The sequence below is a fragment of the Odocoileus virginianus genome, chromosome 5, assembly GCF_023699985.2.
Source record: "Odocoileus virginianus isolate 20LAN1187 ecotype Illinois chromosome 5, Ovbor_1.2, whole genome shotgun sequence".
NCBI classification, from domain to species: Eukaryota; Metazoa; Chordata; class Mammalia; order Artiodactyla; family Cervidae; genus Odocoileus; species Odocoileus virginianus.
The window spans coordinates 74,919,428-74,943,679 of NC_069678.1; the positions used below are offsets into that span (position 1 = coordinate 74,919,428).

The 24,252-nt window shown below is 38.4% G+C and overlaps 2 protein-coding genes and 1 pseudogene across 5 annotated transcripts in view; 1 reads left to right on the forward strand and 2 right to left on the reverse strand.

Annotated features, from left to right (window-relative positions):
• The window catches only part of ZFYVE9 (zinc finger FYVE-type containing 9), a 112,928-nt gene extending 100,522 nt beyond the window's left edge, over positions 1-12,406 (reverse strand). For all 4 annotated transcript variants that reach the window (XM_020869511.2, XM_020869502.2, XM_020869495.2 and 1 more), the window contains exon 1: positions 12,317-12,406. The gene's annotated coding sequence lies outside the window, so the exon portion shown is untranslated. The remainder of the gene's footprint in view (positions 1-12,316) is intronic.
• LOC110122167 (band 4.1-like protein 4A pseudogene) lies at positions 1,835-3,014 on the forward strand (annotated as a pseudogene).
• Positions 12,333-24,252, reverse strand: part of LOC139035091 (uncharacterized) — a 90,376-nt gene continuing 78,456 nt past the window's right edge. Inside the window, exon 3 of the mRNA XM_070467188.1 lies at positions 12,333-12,422. Within this exon, the coding sequence (XP_070323289.1) occupies positions 12,403-12,422 (20 nt within the window). The 3' untranslated portion in view covers positions 12,333-12,402. The remainder of the gene's footprint in view (positions 12,423-24,252) is intronic.

Consider the following 24,252-nt stretch of genomic DNA (forward strand, 5'->3'; position numbering starts at 1 on the left):
GAAAAGACAGCTCTTCAATAAATGGTGTTGGACAGCTACATGCAAAAGAATCAAACTGGACTACTATCTCATACCATATATAAAAATAAACTCAAAATAGATAAAAATACTTGAATATAAGACCTGAAACCATAAAACTAAAAGAAAACATAGGTAATATGCTCTTTGACATCAGCCTTAACAATATACCTTTGGATATGGCTCTTTAGCCAAGAGAAACAAAAGTGAAAATAAACAAATGGAACTACATCAAACTAAAGAGACTTTGCCCAGCAAAAGAAACTATCAACAAAACAAAAAGGCTGCCTATTGAATGGGAGAAGATCTTGCAAATGATATATCCACCAAGGGGTAAATATCCAAAATTGTACAAAGAACTCATATAACTCAACATCAAAAAAATAAACAACCGCATTTAAAAGTGGGCAGAGGATCTGAAAAGATATTTTTCCAAAGAAGACATAAGATGGCCAACAGGCATATGAAAAACTGCTCAACATCACCAATCATCAGGGAAATGCAAATCAAAACCACAAAGATATCATCACACCTGTCAGAATGGCTATCGTCAAAAAAGAAAACAAATAATAAGTGTTGGTGAGAACGTGGAGAAGAGAGAATCCTTGTGTACTATTGGTGGAAATGCAAACTGATACAGACACTACAGAAAGTATGGAAGCTCCTTAAGAAATTAAAACTATAACCACCATATAATCCAGTAATTTCATCGCCGGGTATACATCCAAAGAAAATAAAATTGCTAGCTGGAAGAGAGTCTGCACCTCCATGTTCATTGCAGCATTATTTACAATAGCTAAAACACAGAAACAATCAGATCAACATATTTACAGTGCATCTACTCTATGAAGGGTACTGGGATCAACTGAAGTCTCAGATACGATCCCTAACATCAAGAATCTTATCATTTACTTAATGATAAACAGTGCTAAATGAGAAAATTTAAATAGTAATCAAAACAATTTTAATAACAACATAGCACAAGAAACTAAACGATTAATCTGTCAAAATTAACAGGTAAGTATTACACAGTAAGTACTATAAAAGTTCAATAAATGGACCAGCTCATCAGTATGGATGGTCAAGGAAGGCATTATTTATGGATCTGAGCTAGGTCTGGAAGGATGGATAAAATTGTAATAGTCTTCTACACGGGAAGATGCACAAGTGAAATTTCAAACAGGGAGAGACATACTAGGAATGGGCAATTATTGAGGAATCAGTGAAATTGGAACAAAGATTTATTTACATGGGTAACAGCAGAACACAGCTGCAGTGATAGGCATTATATTATGGAAGCCCCGGAATGTAAATTTAAGAAAAGTATTATTTATACTTTAAGCAATAGTAAGAATTACAGCATAATGGACAAGAACATAAACTCTAGGACTAGACCGTCCAACTTCTAATCCTAGTTTCTAATTCCACTTGACCTTACTAACTACTTGACCTTAGGGAAGTTATTCAATTTGTGCCTGTGTGCATGCTCAGTTGTTCAGTTGTGTCCAACTCTTTTTGATCCCGTAGACTGTAGCCCACCAGCCTCCAAAATCCATGGAATTTCCGAGGCAAGAATACTGGAGTGGGTTGCCATTTCCTTCTCCAGGGAATCTGTCTGACCGAAGGATTGAAACCACATCTCCTTTCTATTCAACTTCCCCGGCCCGATCAGAATGTGTCAAGAAGTCGAAGCAAGACTTACCCTAAGAGAATAGCACAAACACAGCCAGCTGGAGACCTGGGTTTGATCCCTGGAGAAGGGAATGGCAACCCACTCCAGTATTCTTGACTGGAGAATGCCAAAGACAGAGGGTCCATGGGATCGCAAAAGAACGGGACACAACTGAGCGATTTTCACTTGGGACAGCACCCACCACACAGATCAAACAGCATAAATCAGGTAACTGCAAATATGGAAAATGGAGAAAATGAAGGAACAACTAAAATTATCGCACCTTCACCAATAAAAAGCTTTAAGAAAGCAAAGAATGAAAACAGCCCTGATACCCAAAGAAGCAAATCTCATGCACCGTGGGAAGAAAACGGCCCCCAGAGCGGACTCTATAACTCCCCCAACGACCGCACGAAATCCCCAAGTTCCCTTACACGCGCCGCCGAAACCCCTCGTGTGGGAGCGACAATGACTCTGTGCAGCCCACCAGGAGGAGGAAAGCCCGTAACAGTGGTGACGATTCGGATCTAAAACAAAGGAGGAGGTCACGCTCACGCTGTAACACAAGCAGTGGTAGTGAATCAGAAAATTCTAATAGAGAGCACCGGAAAAAGAGAAACAGAATACGGCAGGAGAATGATATGGTTGATTCGGCACCACAGTGGGAAGCTGTGTTAAGGAGACAAAAGGAGAAAAACCAGGCGGACCCCAACAACAGACGATCCAGACACAGATCTCGCTCGAGAAGTCCCGATATCCAAGCAAAAGAAGAGTTATGGAAGCATATCCAAAAAGAGCTTGTGGATCCATCTGGACTGTCAGAAGAACAATTAAAAGAGATTCCATACACTAAAATAGAGACGCAAGGTGACCCAGTCCGCATCTGGCACTCTCATTCACCGAGAAGTTACCGCCAGTATCGCAGGTCCCAGTGCTCGGATGGAGAGCGATCTGTCCTCTCAGAAGTGAATTCAAAAACCGATCTTGTACCTCCACTTCCTGTGACCCGTTCTTCAGATGCTCAGGGTTCTGGTGGTTCCACAGTTCATCAGAGAAGAAACGGGTCTAAAGATAGCCTGATTGAAGAAAAATCTCACACATCTACAAGCAATATGGCTGGAAAACACAGCAAAAACAATAAAAACTATCCAAGCTTCACGCCTCAAGATGGAGACTTAATCCCAGTGAAGGGCTTGGGATGGGGGTGGGAAGGGTATGTGTGCCACCTTTACTTTTAAACTGTGAATTATAGTTATTGAAATATCTTGGACCTGCAGAAGTGTTTCTTCAGAAGAAAATAATGGAGTCCATTGCATCTTTTAAAGGTTGAATTACAGTATGTTTGTGCCCGAGGGCCTTTTTACTTGGCAACTGGAAAGATGGTAGTCTTACAAAGCCTTTTTCATTTGATGCCATGTTTTCCTTCCTGGAAACTCCCAAGTATCTTGTCTGCCACAACCAAGACCAGAGGCTTCAGATCAAAGTTCTGGAATCGTGGACTGTGGCCAGGTAGCTATGCAGCAGTACACTAAGGGGGATGAAAGATTCTTCCCTACTCTGGGTAGATCTCTGCCTGTGCACAAATGCATGACTGAGGGATCACTTTCACACTGCAGGTATTTTTATTCACGTTAATGTTCTTTGTAATACTGTATTTTGTGGCATTAAGTTTCACTGGTAATTTGCAAATGTTAAAAAAAAGTGCTGCTTCTTAAAAAAAGAAGAAAGAAAGAAACCACATCTCCTGTGTCTCCTGCAGTGGCAAGATTCTTTATCACTGAGCCACCTGGGAAGACCAGTATTCAATTTACCGGTGACTTAATTTTCATCTGCAAAACTGAGTAATAACAGTATATACCTAAAGATTAAATAAATTAACACAGATAACACATTTGAAATACTGTCTCGCACATGATAAATGCTTCATCAGTAATTATTTAAGTTTTTAAGCCTTGGAGTTGATCCTTTCATTATAAAATATCTAGCAACAGTGATTACACAGGCTAATTTTCAGCCCCATCCTCCCTTCCACTAATATTTACTGAACACCTATTATGTGCTATGCTTTGTGCTAGAACACTACTTGAATATACATTTCTTCAATGTCTCATGCTCCTTTTCTCTTTGAGACCTTTTATCTGTTTCCAATACATACACTCCTTGCCAAAATAGTGGGCCAAAAAGTTTTTTCAGTTTTTTTCCCTAAGATAGTTCTAGTAGCACTTAGTTGTCTTTAACTTCATTTAAAACAATTTTGTTAAATTGTATTGTGACAGCTGTCATATCAGAGTGCACTTTAAAAAAACATCAAAATTGGTGAACTTTTGTGTAGACATTCTAACATTGAAGATGGAAGGAAAAAAGTAACATTTTTGGCATACTATGCTTTATTATTTCAAGAAAGATAAAAACACAACTAAAATGCAAAAAAGATTTATGCAGTATACAGAGAAGGTGCTATGACTGATCAATCATATCAGAAGTGGTCAGTGAAGTTTCGGGCTGGAGCTTTCTCGCTGGATGGTGCTCCACAGTCGGGTAGATCAGTTGAAGCTGATGTCAATCAAAACGAGGCATTAACTGAGACCAATAAATGTTAATACCACACAGGAGATAAACCAACATATTCAAAATATCCAAATAAAGCCTTGAAAATCATTTGCACCAGCTTGGTAATGTTAATCACTTTAATGTTTGGGTTCCACATAAGGTAAATGAAAACTTTCTTGACTGTACTTCTGTGTGTGATTCTCTACTTAAAACATAAAACGTTACGGTTTTAAAACAAATTGTGATGGGTGGTGAAAAGTGAAAACTGTACAATAATATGGAATGGAAGAGATCGTGGGGCAAGAGGAATGGACCATTAACCACACCAAAGATGGTTTTCATCCAAAGAAAGTGTTATTGTGAATATAGTGGGATTAGAAGGGAATCTTCTACTCCTTCCAGAAAACCAAACAATGAATTCCAACAAGTACTGTTCCCATTTGGACCAAATCAAAGTGGCACTCAATGAAAAACATCCAGAATTAGTCAACACAAAACACATAATCTTCCATCAGGACAACATAAGAGTGAATGTTTCTTTGATGACTAGGCAAAAACTAGGAGCAAGGACACTTATTCCTTGGGAGAAAAGCTATGACAAACCTAGACAGCATTATTAAAAAGCAGAGACCTCACTTTGCCAACAAAGGTCTGTATAGTCAGAGTCATGGTTTCTCCAATAGTCACATATGGATGTGAGAGTTGAACCATAAAGAAGGCTGAGTGCTGAAGAATTGATGCTTTTGAACTGTGGTGTTGGAGAAGACTCTTGAAAGTCCCTTGGACTGCAAGGAGATCCAACCAGTCAATCCTAAAGGAAGTCAATCCTGAATATTCACTGGAAGGACTGATGCTGAAGCTAAAGCTCCAATACTTTGGCCACCTGATGTGAACAGCCAACTCATTAGAAAAGAACCTGATGCTGGGAAAGACTGAAGGCAAGAGGAGAAGGGGACAACAGAGGACAAGATAGTTGGATGGCATCATCAACTCAATGGGCAGAAGTTTGAGCAAGCTCTGGGAGATGGTGAAGGACAGGGAAGCCTGGCACGCTGCAGTCCATGGGGTCACAAAGAGTTGGACACAACTGAGCAACTGAACAACAAGGCAAAAACTGTTACAGCTTGGCTGGGAAGTTCTGATTCACCTGCTGTATTCATCAGATATTGCACCTTTGAGTTTCTATTTATTTTGGTCTTTACAAAACTTCCTTAATGGAAAAAATTTTAATTCCCCAGAAGAGCATAAAAGGCACCTGGAACAGTTCCTTACTCAAAGAGATAAAGTTTTGAGAAGATGGAATTATGAAGTTGCCAGAAAAATGGCAAAGGGTAGTAAAACTAAACAGTGAATATGTTACTCAATCAATTTCCTGGTGAAAATGCAAATGTGTCTTCTTTTTTTACTTAAAACCTGAAGAAACTTTTTGGCCAACTCTACATCTTTAGTTCTTAGCTCAAATACTACTTTCACAAGAAGTCTTCCCTGAATCCCTAGAAAAGGTGATCTCTCCTTATAATCAATCTCTCAAAGCACCCTTACCTTTCCCTTTATAATAATTATCACAGTCTTATTATAAACATACATTGGTATGATTATTTGATTAATGTCAGTCTCTCCTACCACACTGCAGACACCACAAGGCACCCACTAAACTGCAGTCAAATGCTCCATCCCTGAGCTATAACCCCAAGACACCCACTAAATAGTGTTCACCATGTGACTGTCACAGAGCCTAATGTGGCACCTATTTCATAAACACCTGTGAAATAAATAAATGAACAGTATAAACAGCCATTCAAGAAATTGTATTGAATTCCAATTGTAACTATTGATTCAGGCAAGCATCAAAAATGGATGCCTAAAACCTTTAGGTAAATAGTGGAGAAGAAAATTTTCACAATGCCCCAAAATATAATTCTATAGATGATTTGTTAGTCCCAAAAGAGAAAATGTACATTTACAATGAAAAGATGCAGCAATCACTCCCTTAACCAAATGAACAAGTTTAGCATTACCAACAGTTTAACAAGCTGACAGTATGCATCTCCTGATATGATACGATAAATTTAAAACATTTACCTACAAGGTATTCTTTCTCAAATTGTTTAATGTGAATTGAATCATGAAAAATTAGACAAATGTAGAATGTGAGGCATTCTAAGACAACTGTCCTGAATTCTCCAAAAAATTCAGTGTATTCAATTCTGAATTGAGACAGACTAAAGAAATGAAAGAACCAAATGTTATGCATGAATACTAACTGGATCAAGGAAAAATACATATAAAATACCCAGCAAAAAAAATGACATTTAAGGGATAATCAGGGGAATTTGGACTATACATTAGTGATACAATGAATAAATAATCATTTTCCTGGATGTGATAAGTATTTAAATTTTGTAGGAGAATGTCTTTACTCTTAGGAGACACCTACTGTATCTATTTGGGGAAAAAAGGTGTTATGTTATTTGCAGCTAACTTGCAAATAATTCAGGAAAAAAAATATGTGAATGTCAGTGTGAGTGAGTGGCAAGGGTGAGGGGGAGAGGAGAAAAGGGCTCAAGAAAGAGGCAAAATAGTAGAAATCGATGAACCTGGTGATGGATATTTCTGTACTATTCTTTCACTGTATATTCTTCACTATACTATTCTTTCAAATTTTCTACAGGCTTGAAATTTTTCAAAAGAAAAGGAAAAAAAGTATACCGAGCTTGTGGTGGAAAACATTCCTTTCTAATTTGAATACATAAATTCTAGATAAAACACATTATTTTTAAAGAGTTTATACAGTGAAATTCAAAACCAAGAAAGAGAAAGACACCATTAACAAAGAAGAGATCAAGCCACAGCAATGAGTGAGAACTGAAGGGTGGCAGTCAGAGGGGTTACAAAACTAGACAGCAACCTTCAGACCCAGGATTTGAAAACCAGAAAGTAGGATGGGAACCATTGGCTGTAAACTTCTAGAAGTTTCTGCATTACAGAGGGCCAGACTGGGCTCTCTGCATAAAGCCAGGAGCTGAAGGAAAAACTGCACCAAGTAGCCCCAAGACACAGCAATGGTGCCCGATGGGAAAAAAAGCCAATAAAAATCAACCTTCAGAAATTAGAATTCGTAGCCTGCCCCTCCCTCAGGACTGGTAATGATACTAAGTTTTCCCATTCATGAACATAACATAGTTTATCTCTATCCTTGCTCAGCTCTTCTCTTCCCGTGACTTGTTATAATGTTTTTAATTTTAAGAAGTCATTAAATATGTGACAGTGGAGAGAGAAGAATTCGCATGACTATAAAGGAGAAGCACAAGGGAGATATCTGTGGTGGCAGAATCATGCTGTATCTTAAATTGCAATGGTGGTTACACAAATATGCCTGTGATAAATGGCACAGAACTATATACACTCATGAATATGCACACAGCAGCATTATTCATAAGAGCAAAAGGGTAGAAACAACCAAAATATCCATCAACTGATGAACAGACAAATAAAATACTAATTTCCTGGATTTTACATTTTCTCTAGTTGCATAAGATGTAGCAAATGAGAAAAACTGTAAATGAAGGATACACAAAAACTATACTATTTTTGCAATGTCCTGTGAATTTATAGTTACTTTAAAATTAAAACTTGAAAAAATAAAAATAAAGGGGAAAAATTATTAACAATTCAATAAATAGGGAGCAGATGAAGAGGGCATCTGTGTATGGGGGGAGTCAGAGCCCAAGTGTGGCAAAGCAGATGCCCTTACATAATGTGTCACAGCCCCAAGAAGGAAGGAAACTGCCTGTGCAGCACAGCCCAGCGTGGGTTGCTAAGAGTCCCAGAGATGAGGAAGGCGTCCACATGAAGGGGATGGTCTGGCAGGGAGACAGCACAGTGGGTAGGATGGCTTCACGTGCAGGAAGGGTGAGGAGGAGATATAAGAGGGCAGTCCAGGGTGGCAGGTCACAGTCTGAGCAGGACTAGAAGGACCAAAGGGAGAAGACAGTGACAGGGCCCAGATTACGTGCAGAGGGATGGATCAGAGAAGCGATGATATAAAGGGTAATAGGTGGAAGGTTTCTCACTGGTGGAGAAGGGGTTAAAATAGGGGAAAACTGAGAACTGGAAAGAACTCAGCAATGTAAATGTGGAAAAAGAGAAAAATACAAAGAACCCTGCAGTGTTGGTTTGGAATCTGAGTTGTCAGTTTGAGCTCATGGATTTCAATAAGCATCCTTATAGCAATAAGTAAACAAAGTTTTTGTATTCATGGCAATAAACACAGATCTAAGTGTGTGTGTGTACACATATATTCAAAGAACCTTGGAACAGCAGATCCTCACCTCCACTCCATGTAGCAATGAGCATACCTAGCACCAGATTTGATTTATAAATATTGTTATTCACTAAAAAGAGCAAGGGCTCCATGGGAAAATGCCTGATTCTAAAGCTGAAGTAGAAAAAATATAAGAACTTTGATGAGGATGGAGAGAAACATGAACCCTCACACATAGCTGGGAAGAAAGTAAAATGGTGTGGCAACTTTGGAAAACAGTTTGGCAGTTCCTCAAAAAGTTAAAAGGAATTAACCACATGGCATAGCTATTCCACTCCTAGGTTTATTCCCAAGAGAAATGAAAACATACATTCACACAAAAACTTATCTGTGAATGCTCAGAACAACATTATTCATAACACCAAGAGGTGAAAATGATCCAAAGATCTATTAATTGATAAATGGATAAATAAAATGTGGTATTATATATTAACAAAATATAATAGTGTATGATAATTAAAATGGATAAATTATTGTCATATGTTATAACATAGATGAAGCTTGAAAATATCATGGTAACTGAAACAAGCAGATACAAAAACCTACAGATTACATGATTCCATTTATATGAAATGTCCAAAATAGGCACAGAAACAAAAAGTAAATTAGTGGGTTGCCAGCAGCTGGGAGGCACTGGAGGGAAATGGGGGTAACAGATACAAGATTTCTTTTTGGAGTGATGAAAATGTTCTGGAATTAGATAGTGGTGATGACTTCAAGACTCTTCAAATATATAGAAACCACTGAACTATATATTTAAAAGGGTGAATTTTATGGTATGGTATGTGAATTACATTTCAATTAAACAAAAAAGAAAAAAGAAGTGTCCAAAAATGATGGGGACATATCAAAGGACACAGAAACCAGCTTGAAGGAGCTTCTACTGACCTAACCAGGGACATTCTAAACATCAAAGTAAACAACGGTAGCGATAGACTATAACCACTGGATTAAAAAAAGAAAGCCACGAGTCTTTACAACAGAAATGAATGAATTCCAAGTGTAATGAGGAATGGGGTATTTATATAGTTTCAAAATTCCTCTCCACAAAAATACTAATTACAAAAAAAAAGGAGTCACTTCAGAGGCAAATATTGGCAGATATCACCTTACATGAGTGATCAGAGTGAATGAACATCATCAGTAATAGGACAGACAAACTTCATGCTCCCTGATAGATCGCAATAAAAAGAAACAGCCATGTCCACACTAGGGGAGATTGGGAGAGGATTTGGGGGAGAAGCGTAGGGCAAAATGAGGTATAAGGAAACTCCCTGTATTGTCTGCTCAATTTTTCTCTGAACCTAAAACTGTTCTAAAAAAATAAAGTTTACTGAAGAGAGATCAAGGAGGTGGAGCAGGAAAAGAGTGGAACTCACCTCCCTCCAAAAACACATCAAAAATACATCTCCATGTGGAACCATCTCATTGAACACTAACTGGAGACTGGCAGAAAGACTCTTGTACAACCAAGGCTATAGGAAACATCCACATGGAATCAGGTAGGAAAGGAAGAAAAGTGATCAGGCTGGGGCCTGTGTGCTTGGGAGGGGACTCAGAAGAGCAGGGGGGTTTCACGGGTGGAGACCTCCCGGGCAGTGAGCCACGGAAGCCACACACTGGGAGCCACAGCCCAGGGGTTCGACACCAGGAAGACAAGTCCCCTTGGCTGGTTGAAGGGCTGGTGGTGCTAACAGAAGGGCTGTGGGAAGCACACGGGGAGCACACACACCCTTGCTTACTCCCAAAACAGGGTGGGGAGGTCAGATTGAAACTGCATGAAACACTTGCTGGCTTCCCAACTAAATGAAACATGTGATCCCAAACTCAGTACTCCCCAAAAAGGACATTATTTGCACATCTGGCAAAATGAGAAAGATCTGACAACTGGATGGTGGTAATGCATCAAAGTTCATTCCCTAATTTGATGGCTGTGTTATAGTTACGTACAAAATCCTTTTTTGAAGGGAACAGTTTCAAGCATGGTAGGGGACGCAGTTAGCAACTTACTCTCAAACGGTTCAAAGAAAAAAATTCTCTGTACTGTACTTGCAAATTTTCTATAAACCTGAGAGAGTTTTTTTTTTTTTAATGTACTAAAACGATCATATTTTAAATTTCCGGGGTACTTTCTTTTTCTGATCCTTTTTATGACATCTTGATCTTACTTCATGGATACAATTCTTTTCTTACTTTTTTAATATAATTACCTACAATTTGGTCTGACTTTTTTTCTTTTTCCTAAACCTTCTGTTTCCAATACTATTTCCTCCAAGTTCCCGTTTTGTGTTTTGATCTCTGTCTTTCAGATTGGATGCTTTCCTCAAATGCCTCACATTGAACAAATGAAGTACCAAAAGCCAACTGGAAGCTCTGCATGTGTGGCGTCTCAGCTGGAAGGCTTCCACTGCACGGTTGCGGGGCGGGGGGGAGCGGGGGGGAACAAAGCTATTTCACTGAGAGACCTCCAAATGTCAGCATATCTAGGTCTTTTCTTTGGACTCCCAAGAAGAGTCATCTAATCTCCTATAAGGGGGTGTAGAGATGTGACACCAGGTAATCACTGTCTGAAAGAAGAACAGAAGATGGGAAGGGCCTCTCTTTAATATATAGGATTTCCCTTTATCCTCCTGCTTTTACGATGGAGCCAAAGAAGATGGGACTCCAAATCAGACTAGAGCAGGGGTATATTATTTGGGGTAGGATGGGCTACTGTAAGAAATACTCCAATAATTTATTATTGCTGACTAATTATTATTTATTATTATTAATGGTCTTTGCAGTGGGTTGAAAACTTCCTAAAGAGGAGATGCCTGAAAAATAAGATTTTGCCAGATGAAGGCAGACAGAAGCACTCTTTTCTCACACTCGTATGTGAGAAAGCTAGGGGACAAGAAATACCTAGCCAGCTCCAAGTCCAGAAGTTTTGGTGAGGAAAGTACTACTGCTAGGTGCCTTAAGAACTCAGTCTGCCACACACTGTCAGACCCACGCCTCTATCCTTGAAGCGTACATGGAAAATCAGAGCAGTCAGCCAGAGCACACAACACTCCAATAGGGAATGGCATAATCAGTCTCTGAAACCAATCTCACCCACATACCTTCCCTTCCCACCACCATGTTCTACGCATTAAATAATCATAAGACTTGAAAGAAAACAAAGAAGATTCCTAGTCAGAAAAATGTCAATGATTAAGAAGTCTTGCTCTATCAGAATTAATAAAATACTTCCAATTTTCTGCTGGAAATGACTTCTCTTCAGAACTAATCTAAACATACAAAATAAAATAATGTAATTAAATCTGTATTTCTGATTCCTTATCCTAAAGTAAGATTTAACTATTTAGCACTTGTGCAATTAACTAAGAAGTATTCATAACATTAATTGGGTAGATATACCAATTAATTGGGTAGATTTCCTCTTAATTATATTGCTCAAGTCCATACTCTTTGTCATGCTGAAATTACCTTTCTATGCTCAAGGTAGAAGTTGACTCTAAAAGGAAGAAGCCAAGCACTGGTACAGAAATTAGCATTTTGATGTAATTCAATAGGAATTTAAAAACATCCTCTTTTTCCTTGGACTTAAGCCAAATCTTTCTTGTAAAAAAAAGCAATATTCCTGATTTAATAAGAGGCAGTGTCATAAATGAAGCAATTAGAATATATATTCATGAGCATTAGTTTCTATAAAGCTATTTGTTTTCCCAAGTTCAAGCTCTCAAAAGAAATAAGATCACTAGATTTCTTACCTTTTTTCCCTTACACACGTGATAAGGAACGGACTTCTATGTGTTTACTCATGATGCTTGCTGCACTACCAGCCAGTCCTGCTGTTTCAGTATGCTCTGTTTGATCCTAAAGAAAAAACACATTGCTCATTACATCTGCTAAAGCAATAAGCCCCAATTTTCTTCGTATCAATCTATCATGCTGCTGCTGCTAAGTTGCTTCAGTCATGTCCGACTCTGTGCAACACCATAGAAGGCAGCCCACCAGGCTCCCCCGTCCCTGGGATTCTCCAGGCAAGAACACTGGAGTGGGTTGCCATTTCCTTCTCCAATCAATCTATCATAGCTAGACAAATCAAAGCTATTCAAATTATATCTTCAGATTCAAAGGCCTGGCCAGCATGGAATGCAGCAGCAGACACATCATATTGTCTAAAAAGGCTCAAAGTTAAATGTTTCAAGGAATAGTTAAAAATTTCCACATACTTCTTTTTTTTTTTCCCCCATTTATTTTTATTAGTTGGAGGCTAATTACTTTACATCATTGCAGTAGTTTTTGTCATACATTGAAATGAATTAGCCATGGATTTACATGTATTCCCCATCCCAGTCCCCCCTCCCACCTCCCTCTCCACCCGGTCCCTCTGGGTCTTCCCAGTGCACCAGGCCCGAGCACTTGTCTCATGCACCCAACCTGGGCTGGTGATCTGTTTCACCCTAGATAATATACATGTTTCAATGCTGTTCTCTTGAAACATCCCACCCTCGCCTTCTCCCAGAGTCCACAAGTCAGTTCTATACATCTGAGTCTCTTTTTCTGTTTTGCATATAGGGTTATCGTTACCATCTTTCTAAATTCCATATATATGTGTTAGCATACTGTAATGGTCTTTATCTTTCTGGCTTACTTCGCTCTGTATAATGGGCTCCAGTTTCATCCATCTCATTAGAACTGATTCAAATGAATTCTTTTTAATGGCTGAGTAATATTCCATGGTGTATATGTACCACAGCTTCCTCATCCATTTGTCTGCTGATGGGCATCTGGGTTGCTTCCATGTCCTGGCTATTATAAACAGTGCTGCGATGAACATTGGGGTGCACGTGTCTCTTTCAGATCTGGTTTCCTTGGTGTGTATGCCCAGAAGTGGGATTGCTGGGTCATATGACCCAGCAATTCCACATACTTCTTATTCTCAATGAGTAATACAAAGTAAGAGATCAAAGGCAGGCACTTTTTATCCAATGACTATGATAATTCATAAAAACACTATTTATTTATATTTCAATAGGCCTTCCACGGACCCGAAGCTAACAAAACTGCTGCTTCACAAGAAAGTCCTCTGTTAGTGATTTTTTTCCTACACATACAGAATTCTTAAACTGAGATCAAAAGATTTCTGTTAAGATTTTTTAATGCCAAACAACTGTTTCTCCTCCAAATGGAGTCCCTTATGATTTCAGCCCTTCTCCGCTGCTTAGAAAGTTGAAACTAATCAGAATAAAACTAAGTATCTCATATTATCTGTATAAACTACCTAACCTATGATCAAAACAGTTTCAAAATAGAAGTGTATCTTAGACATGATCTAGTAAACATCACTTAATTTTAAAGTTATCTGGGAATAAAAGAAATTCTTCTGACATTATTACAAATGCAATTATCCTATCTGATGTGAAAATGATGTGATTACTAAAACAATAAGTATTCTAAAAAGCCAAAGTGTAAGCCTTTGACTTTGTGGATTACAACAAACTGTGGAAAATTCTGAAAGAGATGGGAATACCAGACCACCTGACCTGCCTCCTGAGAAATCTGTATGCAGGTCAAGACGCAACAGTTAGAACAGACTGGTTCCAAATTGGGAAAGGAGTACGTCAAGGCTGTATACTGCCACTCTGCTTATTTAACTTCTATGCAGAGTACATCATGAGAAATGCCGGACTGGATGAAACATAAGCTGGAATCAAGACTGATGGGAGAAAGATCAATAACCTCAGATATGCAGACACCACCACCCTTATGGCAGAAAATGAAGAACTGAAGAGCCTCTTGATGGAAGTGAAAGAGCAGAGTGGAAAAAGTTGGCTTAAAACTGAACATTCAGAAAACTAAGATCATGGCATCTAGTCTGATCACTCCATGGCAAATAGATGGGGAAACATGGAAACAGTGAGAGATGTTATTTTCTTGGCTTCCAAAATCACTGCAGATGGTGACTGCAGCCATGAAATTAAAAGATGTTTGCTCCTTGGAAGGAAAGCCTATGTCCAACCTGGACAGCATATTAAAAAGCAAAGACATTACCTTGCCAACAAAGAACCTAGCCAACAAAGTCTAGTCAAGGCTATGGTTTTTCCAATAGTCATGTATGGATGTGAGAGTTGGACTATTAAGAAAGCCGAGCGCCGAAGAATCAACGCTTCTGAATTGTGGTGCTGGAGAAGACTCTTGGAGAGTCCCTTGGACTGCAAGGAGATCCAACCAGTCCATCCTAAAGGAAATCAGTCCTGAATATTCATTGGAAGGAATGATGGTGAAGCTGAAACTCCAATACTTTGGCCACCTAATGCGAAGAACTGACTCATTTGAAAAGACCCTGATGCTGGGAAAGATTGAGGGCATGAGGAGAAGGGGATGTCAGAGGATGAGATGGTTGGATGGCACCACCAACTCAATGGACATGAGTTTGAGTACGCTCCAGGAGTTGGTGATGGACAGGGAAGCCTGGCATGCTGTAGTCCATGGAGTCGCAAAGAGTCGGACATGACTGAATGACTGAACTGAACTGATTCTAAAAGGCTGGGAATTCAAGTTTCCAATGAATAATTCTAAAAAGTGGAATGAAAATCACAGATGAAAAAATTTCCTGTCTTGAGAACTTGGAAAAATATATACATGCTATATACTCTAAATGAGAAGAGCTACTGATGCTAAGAAACAACTTCCATCTATCAAATAAAGGACAAAATCATACCAGAAGTATGTAAGGGCTATATAGGATAGAAGTTCCAAGGTCAAAATGAGAATGAGACCAAAGTAATACTTCTAATAACTAGCTAAAATTAAAAAAAGAAAAAAAGAAATATCTAAATTCAAAGTCAAATTCTGAGTACATGTGTCTATTTTAACATGTGAGGCAAGTCCAATAATATGATATAACTGTCTCAAATAGAGGTTTTGCTTCTGGATCCCTCTGACCTAGCCTCAGTTGGTAAAATCTCAAGCCTGGTTAAATTCAACTATCTACCTACTCCATACGTTCCCCTAAGCAGCTTAAACAAGGCTAAAGGAAAACCCGCACGAGATGGTGACTCCTCTCAACTTCATATTTATGACTTAACACTACATTTTCCTTATTTAATCTACTTTCAACCCTATATCTCATCTTCATCTTTCTGATATGCCCCAAATCCTTCAGTTGAAAGCTTTCACAATTCAATTCTACCAGAAGATAAACCTCTAGTCTCCTGCAGGACAAGAAGGAAAGTTACTTGACCACAAAAGATATGGTGGAATACCTGCAAAATTAACCACTCCCAGCACAGACTTCCAACCAATCCTGTTTTCAACACCACACCTCACCTAAGCCTTCAGAGGTCCCTAAAGACTCCACATCACAAGACTGTCTAAGGTTCTATGTTGGTACACACTTGTTCTCATCAAAGCTCCTGCTGCAGGTAATTTATAGTCTTTGTTTTAAAACCTTTCTTTACTTTTTCTCTTTTTTATAGCTTATTTTTAAATTTATTTTATTTTTTAATTTAGATTATTTTTAAAGCCTACTTTCCATTTATAGTTATTACAAAATATCAGCTATATTCTCCATGTTGTACAATACATCCTTGAACCTATCTTATACTCAATAGTATGTATTAATACCTCCCACTTCCCTACCTCTACATTGCCCCTGTCTCTCTCCCCCTGGAAACCACAAGTTTATTCTCTCTGTGTTTCCGTTTTTGTTATATTTGCTAATTTGCTATATTTCTTAGATTCTACATATAAGTGGTAACCTATAATATCTTTCTCCGACTTATTTCACTTAGTATAACATCCTCCAAGTCCATCCATATTGCTGTAAATAGCAAGATTTCATTCTTTTTTTATGGCTGAGTAGTATTCCAATGTGCATCTGTATCATATGTTCTTTATGCATTTATCTACTGATGCACACTTAGGTTGTTTTGCATCCTGGCAATTGTAAATTACACTGCTATGAACATTGGGGTGCGTGTATCTTTTTGAAATAATGTTTTTGGCCTTTTCATATATATAACTAAGAGTGGAACTGCTGAGTCATATGGAAATTCTATCTTTAGTTCTTTGAGAAAACCCCATACTATTTTCACTGTGGTGGTACCCATTAACATTCCCACCAACAGTGTAGAAGGGTTCCTCCTCCTCCACACCCTCTCCAACACATATTATTTGTGTCTTTTCAATAACAGTCATTCTGACAAACCTATGATTTTTGAGTTACATAATATTATTGGACTTGCATCATAGGTTAAAAAGACACACATAGTCAGAATGTGAGGTGGTATCACATTATGGTTTTTATTGATGATTAATGATGTTGAGCATCTTTTCATGTGCCTGTTGGCTATCTGTATTTCCACTTTGGAAAATGTCTATCTATTCAATTCTTCTGCCCGTTTTTAAATCAGGTTGTTTTTATGATGCTAAATTTTATGAGTGATTTATACTTTCACCCATTCAGTAGGTTGTCTTTTCATTTTGTTGATGGTTTCCCTTGCTGTGCAAAAGCTTTTAATCTTAATCAGATCCTATTTACTTACTTTTGTTTCCTTTACTTTAGGAGATGGATCCAAAAAAAATTGTTGCAATTTACGTCAAAGAATGTTCTGCCTGTTCTTTCCTCTAGGAATTTTATAATATCCAGCCTTGCATTTAAGTCATTAATCTATTTTAAGTTTATTTTTGTATATGGTATTAGAGAATGTTCTAATTTCATTCTTGTACATGTAGCTGTCCAATATTTCCAGCATCATTTACTGAAGAGATTGTCTTCTCCACTGTATATTCTTGCCTCCTTTGTCATAGATTAACTGACCATATGCGCATGGGTTTATTTCTGGGCTTTCCATCTTGTTTCACTGATCTATAAGTCTGTTTCTGTGCCAGTTCCTATAGTTTTGGTTACCATAGCTTTGTAGTATAGTCTGAAATCAGGGAGACTGATTCCACCGGTTCCATTCTTCTTTCCAAGATTGTTTTGGCTATTCAGGTTCTTTTGTGTTTCCATACAATTTTAAAAATTATTTGTTTTAGTTGTATGAAAAATGCCATCGGTATTTTGATATGGATTGCATTAAAACTATAGATTGCCTTGGGTGGTATAATCATTTTAACAATATCGATCATTCCAATCCCCAAATACAATATATGTTTCCATCTCTTTATGTTGTCTCCAATTTCTTTCACCAGTATCTCACAGTTTTCCAAGTGCAGGTCTTTTGCTTCCTCCAGGAGGTTTATACCTAGGTATTTTATTCTCTCTGATACAATGCTGATAGTGAAACTCTCTCAGTCATGTCTGACTCTTTGCAACCCCATGGACTCTATAGTCCATGGAATTCTCCAGGCCAGAATACTGGAGTGGGTAGCTTTCCCTTCTCCAGGGGATCTCCCCAACCCAGGGATCAAACCCAGGTCTCTGGCATTGCAGGCAGACTCTTTACCAGCTGAGCCACAAGGGAAGCCCAAGAATACTGGAGTGGGTATGGGATCATTTCCTGACTTTTTCTTCCTGCTATTTTGTTGTTAGTGTACAGAAATGCAACAGATTTCTATGTATTTATTTTATATCTTGCAACTTTACTGAATTCGCTGATGAGCTCCAGTAATTTTCTGGTGGTGTTTTTAGGATATTCTGTGTATAGCATCATGTCATTTGAACGGTGACAATTTCACTTCTTCCTTTCCACTTTCTATTCCTCTTCTTTTTCTTCTCTGACTGCTATGGGTAGGACTTCCAAACTATGTTGGATAAGACTGGTGAGACTGGGCATCCTCAGTTTCAGATGTTCCTGATCTTAGAGGAAATGGTTTCAGCTTTTTACCTTTAAGTATAATGTTAGCTGTGGATTTGTCAGATATGGCCTGTATCATGTTGAGGTATGTTCCTCAGTGCCTGTTTCTGGAGAGTTGCTTTTTTTTTTAACATAAATGAACACTGAATTTCATCTGAAGCTTTTTCTGCATCTATTGAGATAAGCATATGCTTTTTACTCCTCAATTTGTTAATGTGGTATATTACAGTGACTGATCTGCAGATATGGAAAATTTTCTATGTCACTGGGATAAATCCCACTTGATCATGGTACATGATCATTCTAATGCCTTATTTGATTTTAGTTTGCCAGTATTTTGTTGAGGGCTTTGCCACTTATGTTCATCATAGTGCTGTTGGTCTGTAATTTTCCTTTTTTATGATATCATTGTCTGGTTTTGGTATTAGGGTGATGGTGGCCTTACAGAATGAGTCTGCAAGTGTTCTTCCCCTGCAATTTTCTGGAACAATTTCAGGACAGGTATTAGCTTTTCTCTAAATTTTTGATAGAATTCATCTGTGAAGCCATTTGGTCCTGGACTTTTGTTTGTTGGGAGTTTTTAAATCACAGTTCCAATTTCAGTACTTGTGACTGGTCTGTTCATATTTTCTAGTTCTTTTTGGTTCAGTGTTGGGAGATGGTACCTTTCTAAGAATTTGTCCACTTCTTTCAGGTTGTCCATTTTATTGGCATATAGATGCTTATAACAGTCTCTTACAATCCTTTGTATTTTTTTTGTGTGTCTGCTGTGGCTTCTCCTTTTTAGTTTCTAACTTTATCGATTTGAGCCCTTTCCCCTTTTTTCTTGATGAGTCTAGCTAAAGCTTTATCAATTTTATCTTTGTTCAAAGAACCAACTTTTACTTTCCTTGATCTTTTCTACTGTTTTCTTCATTTCTATTTCATTTACTTCTGCTCTGAACTTTATTCTTTCTTTCCCTTTACTAACTTTGGTTTTGTTTGTTCTTTCTCTAGTTACTTTAGAGATATGGTTAGGTTGCTCATTTGATTATACATATCAATAATGTAAGTGGATTAAATGCACCAACCAAAAGACAGACTGGCTGGGCAGATGAAAACATGTGATGTATGCACTTCTACTTATCACATCACTCTGCTTGACCCTCCCCCAAACTGTATGTAATTATTTTATACTGTTAGGTTAATCATGTTCCCATTATGGCTTGCAACTGTAATTATCTTTTATTTCTTGTCTGGCTACTGATTGTGAAAACTGATAAACATCTTTTACTATTGTGGAAAAAAAAATAGTACGCATTTGTATTCTCTGCCCTTCACAATTACTGTATTTGATATCACGTTTTATATCAAATTGATTAGTATAAACCACAATGGCTTATTGTGGGTACAGATGATTTTACTGTGTTTGTCGTTTAACCTCCCGACTAGTTTCGTGTGTGCATGATACACTACTTTTATTGTATGTCTGCGTTTGATGGTGAGTCTTTTCATTTCATAACTTTCTAGTTTCTTTCTTCTGGAGAAGTTGCTTTAACATTTGTTGCAAAGCTGGTTTGGTGATGCTGAACTCTTTTAACTTTTTTCTTGTCCATAAAGCTTTTGATCTCTCCCAGGAAAGTATTATTATTGATTTTAAGCTTTCCCCTTTCATCACTTTGAATATATCCTGCCACTCCCTTCTAGCCTACAGTTTCTGCTGAAACTGATGGCCTTATTGGGAGTTTCCTTGTATGTTACTTTTTGCTTTTCCCTTGCGGCTTTTAATATTCCTTCTTTATCTTTAATTTTTTGTCCTTTTAATACAATATGTCTTGATGTGTTCCTCTTTGGATTCACCGTATACGAGATTCTATATATACTTAGGTGACTGTTCTCTTTCCCAAGTTTGGGAAGTTTTCAGCTATTATCTTTCAGGCTCTTTCTCTCTTTCTTCTCCTTCTGAAAGGACCCCTATAGTGCAAATATTAGTGCACTGACTTATGGCATCACAGAATGGCTTTTTGGAAGGAACAAAAGAAATTCAGTAAATGCACAGATATACAGTATAAAATACAGCATAAAGTGCCTTAAATACATTTCAATATACACAGAAAAAAGTGTATCTTTTTTATTCTGGATAAAAAAATGTATCCTTCAATATTCTGTTCAATGTCACCCCCCAACGTGACATTAACAGTCACTTAATTCTCTACATTCTCACAATACATTTTTATCAATAACACTTTTCATATTACATGGTAATTTCTCTCTTTATAAACCTGTTACACCCCACTGAACAAAAAACCACTCAAGAAAGGGAGACCTCTTTATTCATCCCTTTATGCCAACACTTCAGCACCGTGCTTGTCATAAGGTAGGTATTAAATACATGGCATAATTAATTAAGTACAGCATGGCAAAGATTCCAAATCAATGGCTCCTAACTGTATCCCCCTCCTTCTATTTCTACTACAACTGGCCCTCGTTAGTTCTCATCCAGAATGGTTCAGTATAGTTTCCAAACGAACATCACTATCTCCTTTTGTCTAGAAAATATATCGACTCATAGTCTTACCAAAGTAACTTTTTAAAAGAAAATCAGGTCACGTTATTTTTCTGCTTAAAAATACTTAGGTACTTCTCCATCTCACCTATTTAATGGACATATCTCTGGATGTCACAATGATGGGTCTTCATCTGCTACCATATATACTAGCCAGATTGATTCTATTTTCCTAGCTAACTGAATGGATCCTCTTCCTCCTTTCCCCCAAAAATGAAGTGTAGTTTTTTAACATGGCATAGAGATCCCTTCAGAACTTGATCTTTCACTACTTTCCAAGCTCCAATCATACCAAACTACCAATATTTCTTGTGAGACGCTCTACCAAGCTTCTTTATCATTGCATATTCTATACCTATGTTGAACTACTCTTGATTTGCCTAACTTGCATTACCAAGGTTCAATTCACTTCAGCTAAACCTGGGAAGCCATACTCAATTCTCTACAAACTGTTTTAGAAGAGTCACCCTACATTCTTGTCATGCATCTCTTTACTAATGGCAGCACAGACCAAATTAGTTTACATTGTGAGTAATCCTGTCTGTCTTCCCCATTGGACTGTGAATTCACTGAGAAAAGGACTATGTCTTCATTCTCTTTAAGCCAGGGCATGGCACATATGCATGCATGCTCTTCCTCAGTCCTGTCTGGCTCTTTGTGACCTCAGGGACTGCAGCCCACCTCTGTTCATGAGATTTCCCAGGCAAGAATACTGGAGTGGGTTGTCATTTCCTTCTCCAGGGCATTCTTCCAGACCCAGGGATCGAACCTGCATCTATTGCAGACAGATTCTTTACCACTGAGCCACTTGAGAAGCCCACAGTGTTCAATAAATGTCTCATGAAGAAGTAAATCAAATGAAACTAATAATGTTCATACTTAACCAATCAACTTCATGATGAAGATTTCTTCCTAAGAAATAAATATTTATGAATATCTGTGTGTTGGGAGAGGGCCAGTAAGCAAATACAAGAAAGAAACAAAAAACAGAAATTTTCTAGTAGGAGAGAGAAAAAGTATCAAGGATTTAAATAATTGGGAAATGTTAATGTTAGTATACAAACATAGGCCCTTTGACATAACAATTACCCTTCTTGACACTTATCTTAAGGAAATAAATAGAAAGGATGTAAAACAAAAGCAGCAGCTGCACGGCCCAGGAGCGGCCAAGAGGAAATACCCATGTCCAAGGTCAGGAGGGACGGCCAAGAGGAGATACCCCACGTCCAGGCTCAGAAGCGGCATCCGAGAGGAGATACTCCACATCCAAGGTCAGAAGCGGCGGCCATAAGGAGATCCCCATATCCAAGGTAAGAGAAACTCAAGGTAAGACAGTAGGCACTGAGAGAGGGTATCATCAGAGGGCAGACAGATTGAAACCACAATCACAGAAAACTAGCCAGTCTGATCACATGGACTACAGTCTTGCCTAACTCAATGAAACTAAGCCATGGTGTGTGGGGCCACCCAAAACAGATGGGTCATGGTGGAGAGGTCTGACAGAATGTGGTCTACTGGAGAAGGGAATGGCAAACCACTTCAGTATTCTTGCCTTGAAAACCACATGAACAGCATGAAAAGGCAAAAAGATAGGACACTGAAAGATGAACTCCCCAGGTCGATAGGTACCCAATATGCTACTGGAGATCAGTGGAGAAATAACTCCAGAAAGAATGAAGTGAAAGAGCCAAAGCAAAAACACCACCCAGTTGTGGATGTGACAGGTGATAGAAGCAAGGTGTGAGGCTGGAAAGAGCAATACTGCATATGAAACTGCAATGTTAGGTCCATGAATCAAGGCAAATTGGAAGTGGTCAAACAGAAGATGGCAAGAATGAACATCGACATTCTAGGAATCAGCGAACTAAAATGGACTGGAATGGGTGAATATAACTCAGATGACCATTATATCTACTACTGTGGGCAGGAATCCCTTAGAAGAAATGGAGTAGCTATCATAGTCAACAAAAGAGTCCGAAATGCAGTACTTGGATGTGATCTCAAAAATGACAGAATGATCTCTTTTCGTTTCCAAGGCAAACCATTCAATATCATGGTAATCCAAGTTTATGCCGCAACCAGCAACGCTGAAGAAGGTGAACTTGAACGGCTCTATGAAGACCTACAAGACCTTTTAGAACTAACATGCATAAGATGTCCTTTTCATTATAGGGGAATGGAATGCAAAAGTAGGAAGTCAAGAAACACCTGGAGTAACAGGTAAATTTGGCCTTGGCGTACAGAATGAAGCAGGGCAAAGGCTAATAGAGTTTTGCCATGAGAAAGCACTGGTCATAGCAAACACCCTCTTCCAACAACACAACAGAAGACTCTACACATGGACATTGCCAGATGGCCAACACTGATATCAGAATGATTATATTTTTTGCAGCCAAAGACAGAGAAGCTCTATACAGACAGCAAAAACAAGATCGGGAGCTGACTGTGGCTCAGATCATGAACTCTTTATTGCCAAATTCAGACTTAAATTGAAAAAAGTGGGGAAAACCACTAGACCATTCAGGTATGACCTAAATAAAATCCTTTATGATTTTACAGTGGAAGTGAGAAATAGATTTAAGGGACTAGATCTGATAGACAGAGTGCCTGATGAACTATGGATGGAGGTTCATGACATTGTACAGGAGACAGGGATCAAGACCGTCACCAAGAAAAAGAAATGCAAAAAGGCAAAATGGCTGTATGAGGAGGCCTTACAAATAGCTGTGAAAAGAAGAGAAGTGAAAAGCAAAGGAGAAAAGGAAAGATATACCCATTTGAATGCAGAGTTCCAAAGAATAGCAAGGAGAAATAAGAAAGCCTTCTGCAGCAATCAATGCAAGAAATAGAGGAAAACAATAGATTGGGAAAGACTAGAGACCTGTTCAAGAAAATTAGAGGTACCAAGGGAACATTTCAAGCAAAAATGGGCTCAATAAAGGACAGAAATGGTAGGGACCTAACAGAGGCAGAAGATATTAAGAAGAGGTGGCAAGAATACACAGAAGAACTGTACAAAAAAGATCTTCACAACCCTGGTAATCATGGTGGTGTGATCACTCACCTAGAGCCAGACATCCTGGAATGTGAAGTCAAGTGGGCCTTAGGAAGCATCGCTACGAACAAAGCTAGTGGAGGTGATGGGATTCCAGTTGAGCTATTTCAAATCTTAAAAGATGATGCTGTGAAAGTGCTGCACTCAATATGTCAGCAAATTTGGAAAACTCAGCAGTAGCCATAGGACTGGAAAAGGTCAGTTTTCATTCCAATCCCAAAGAAAGGCAATGCGAAAGAATGCTCAAATTACCACACAATTGCACTCATTTCACATGCTAGTACAGTAATGCTCAAAATT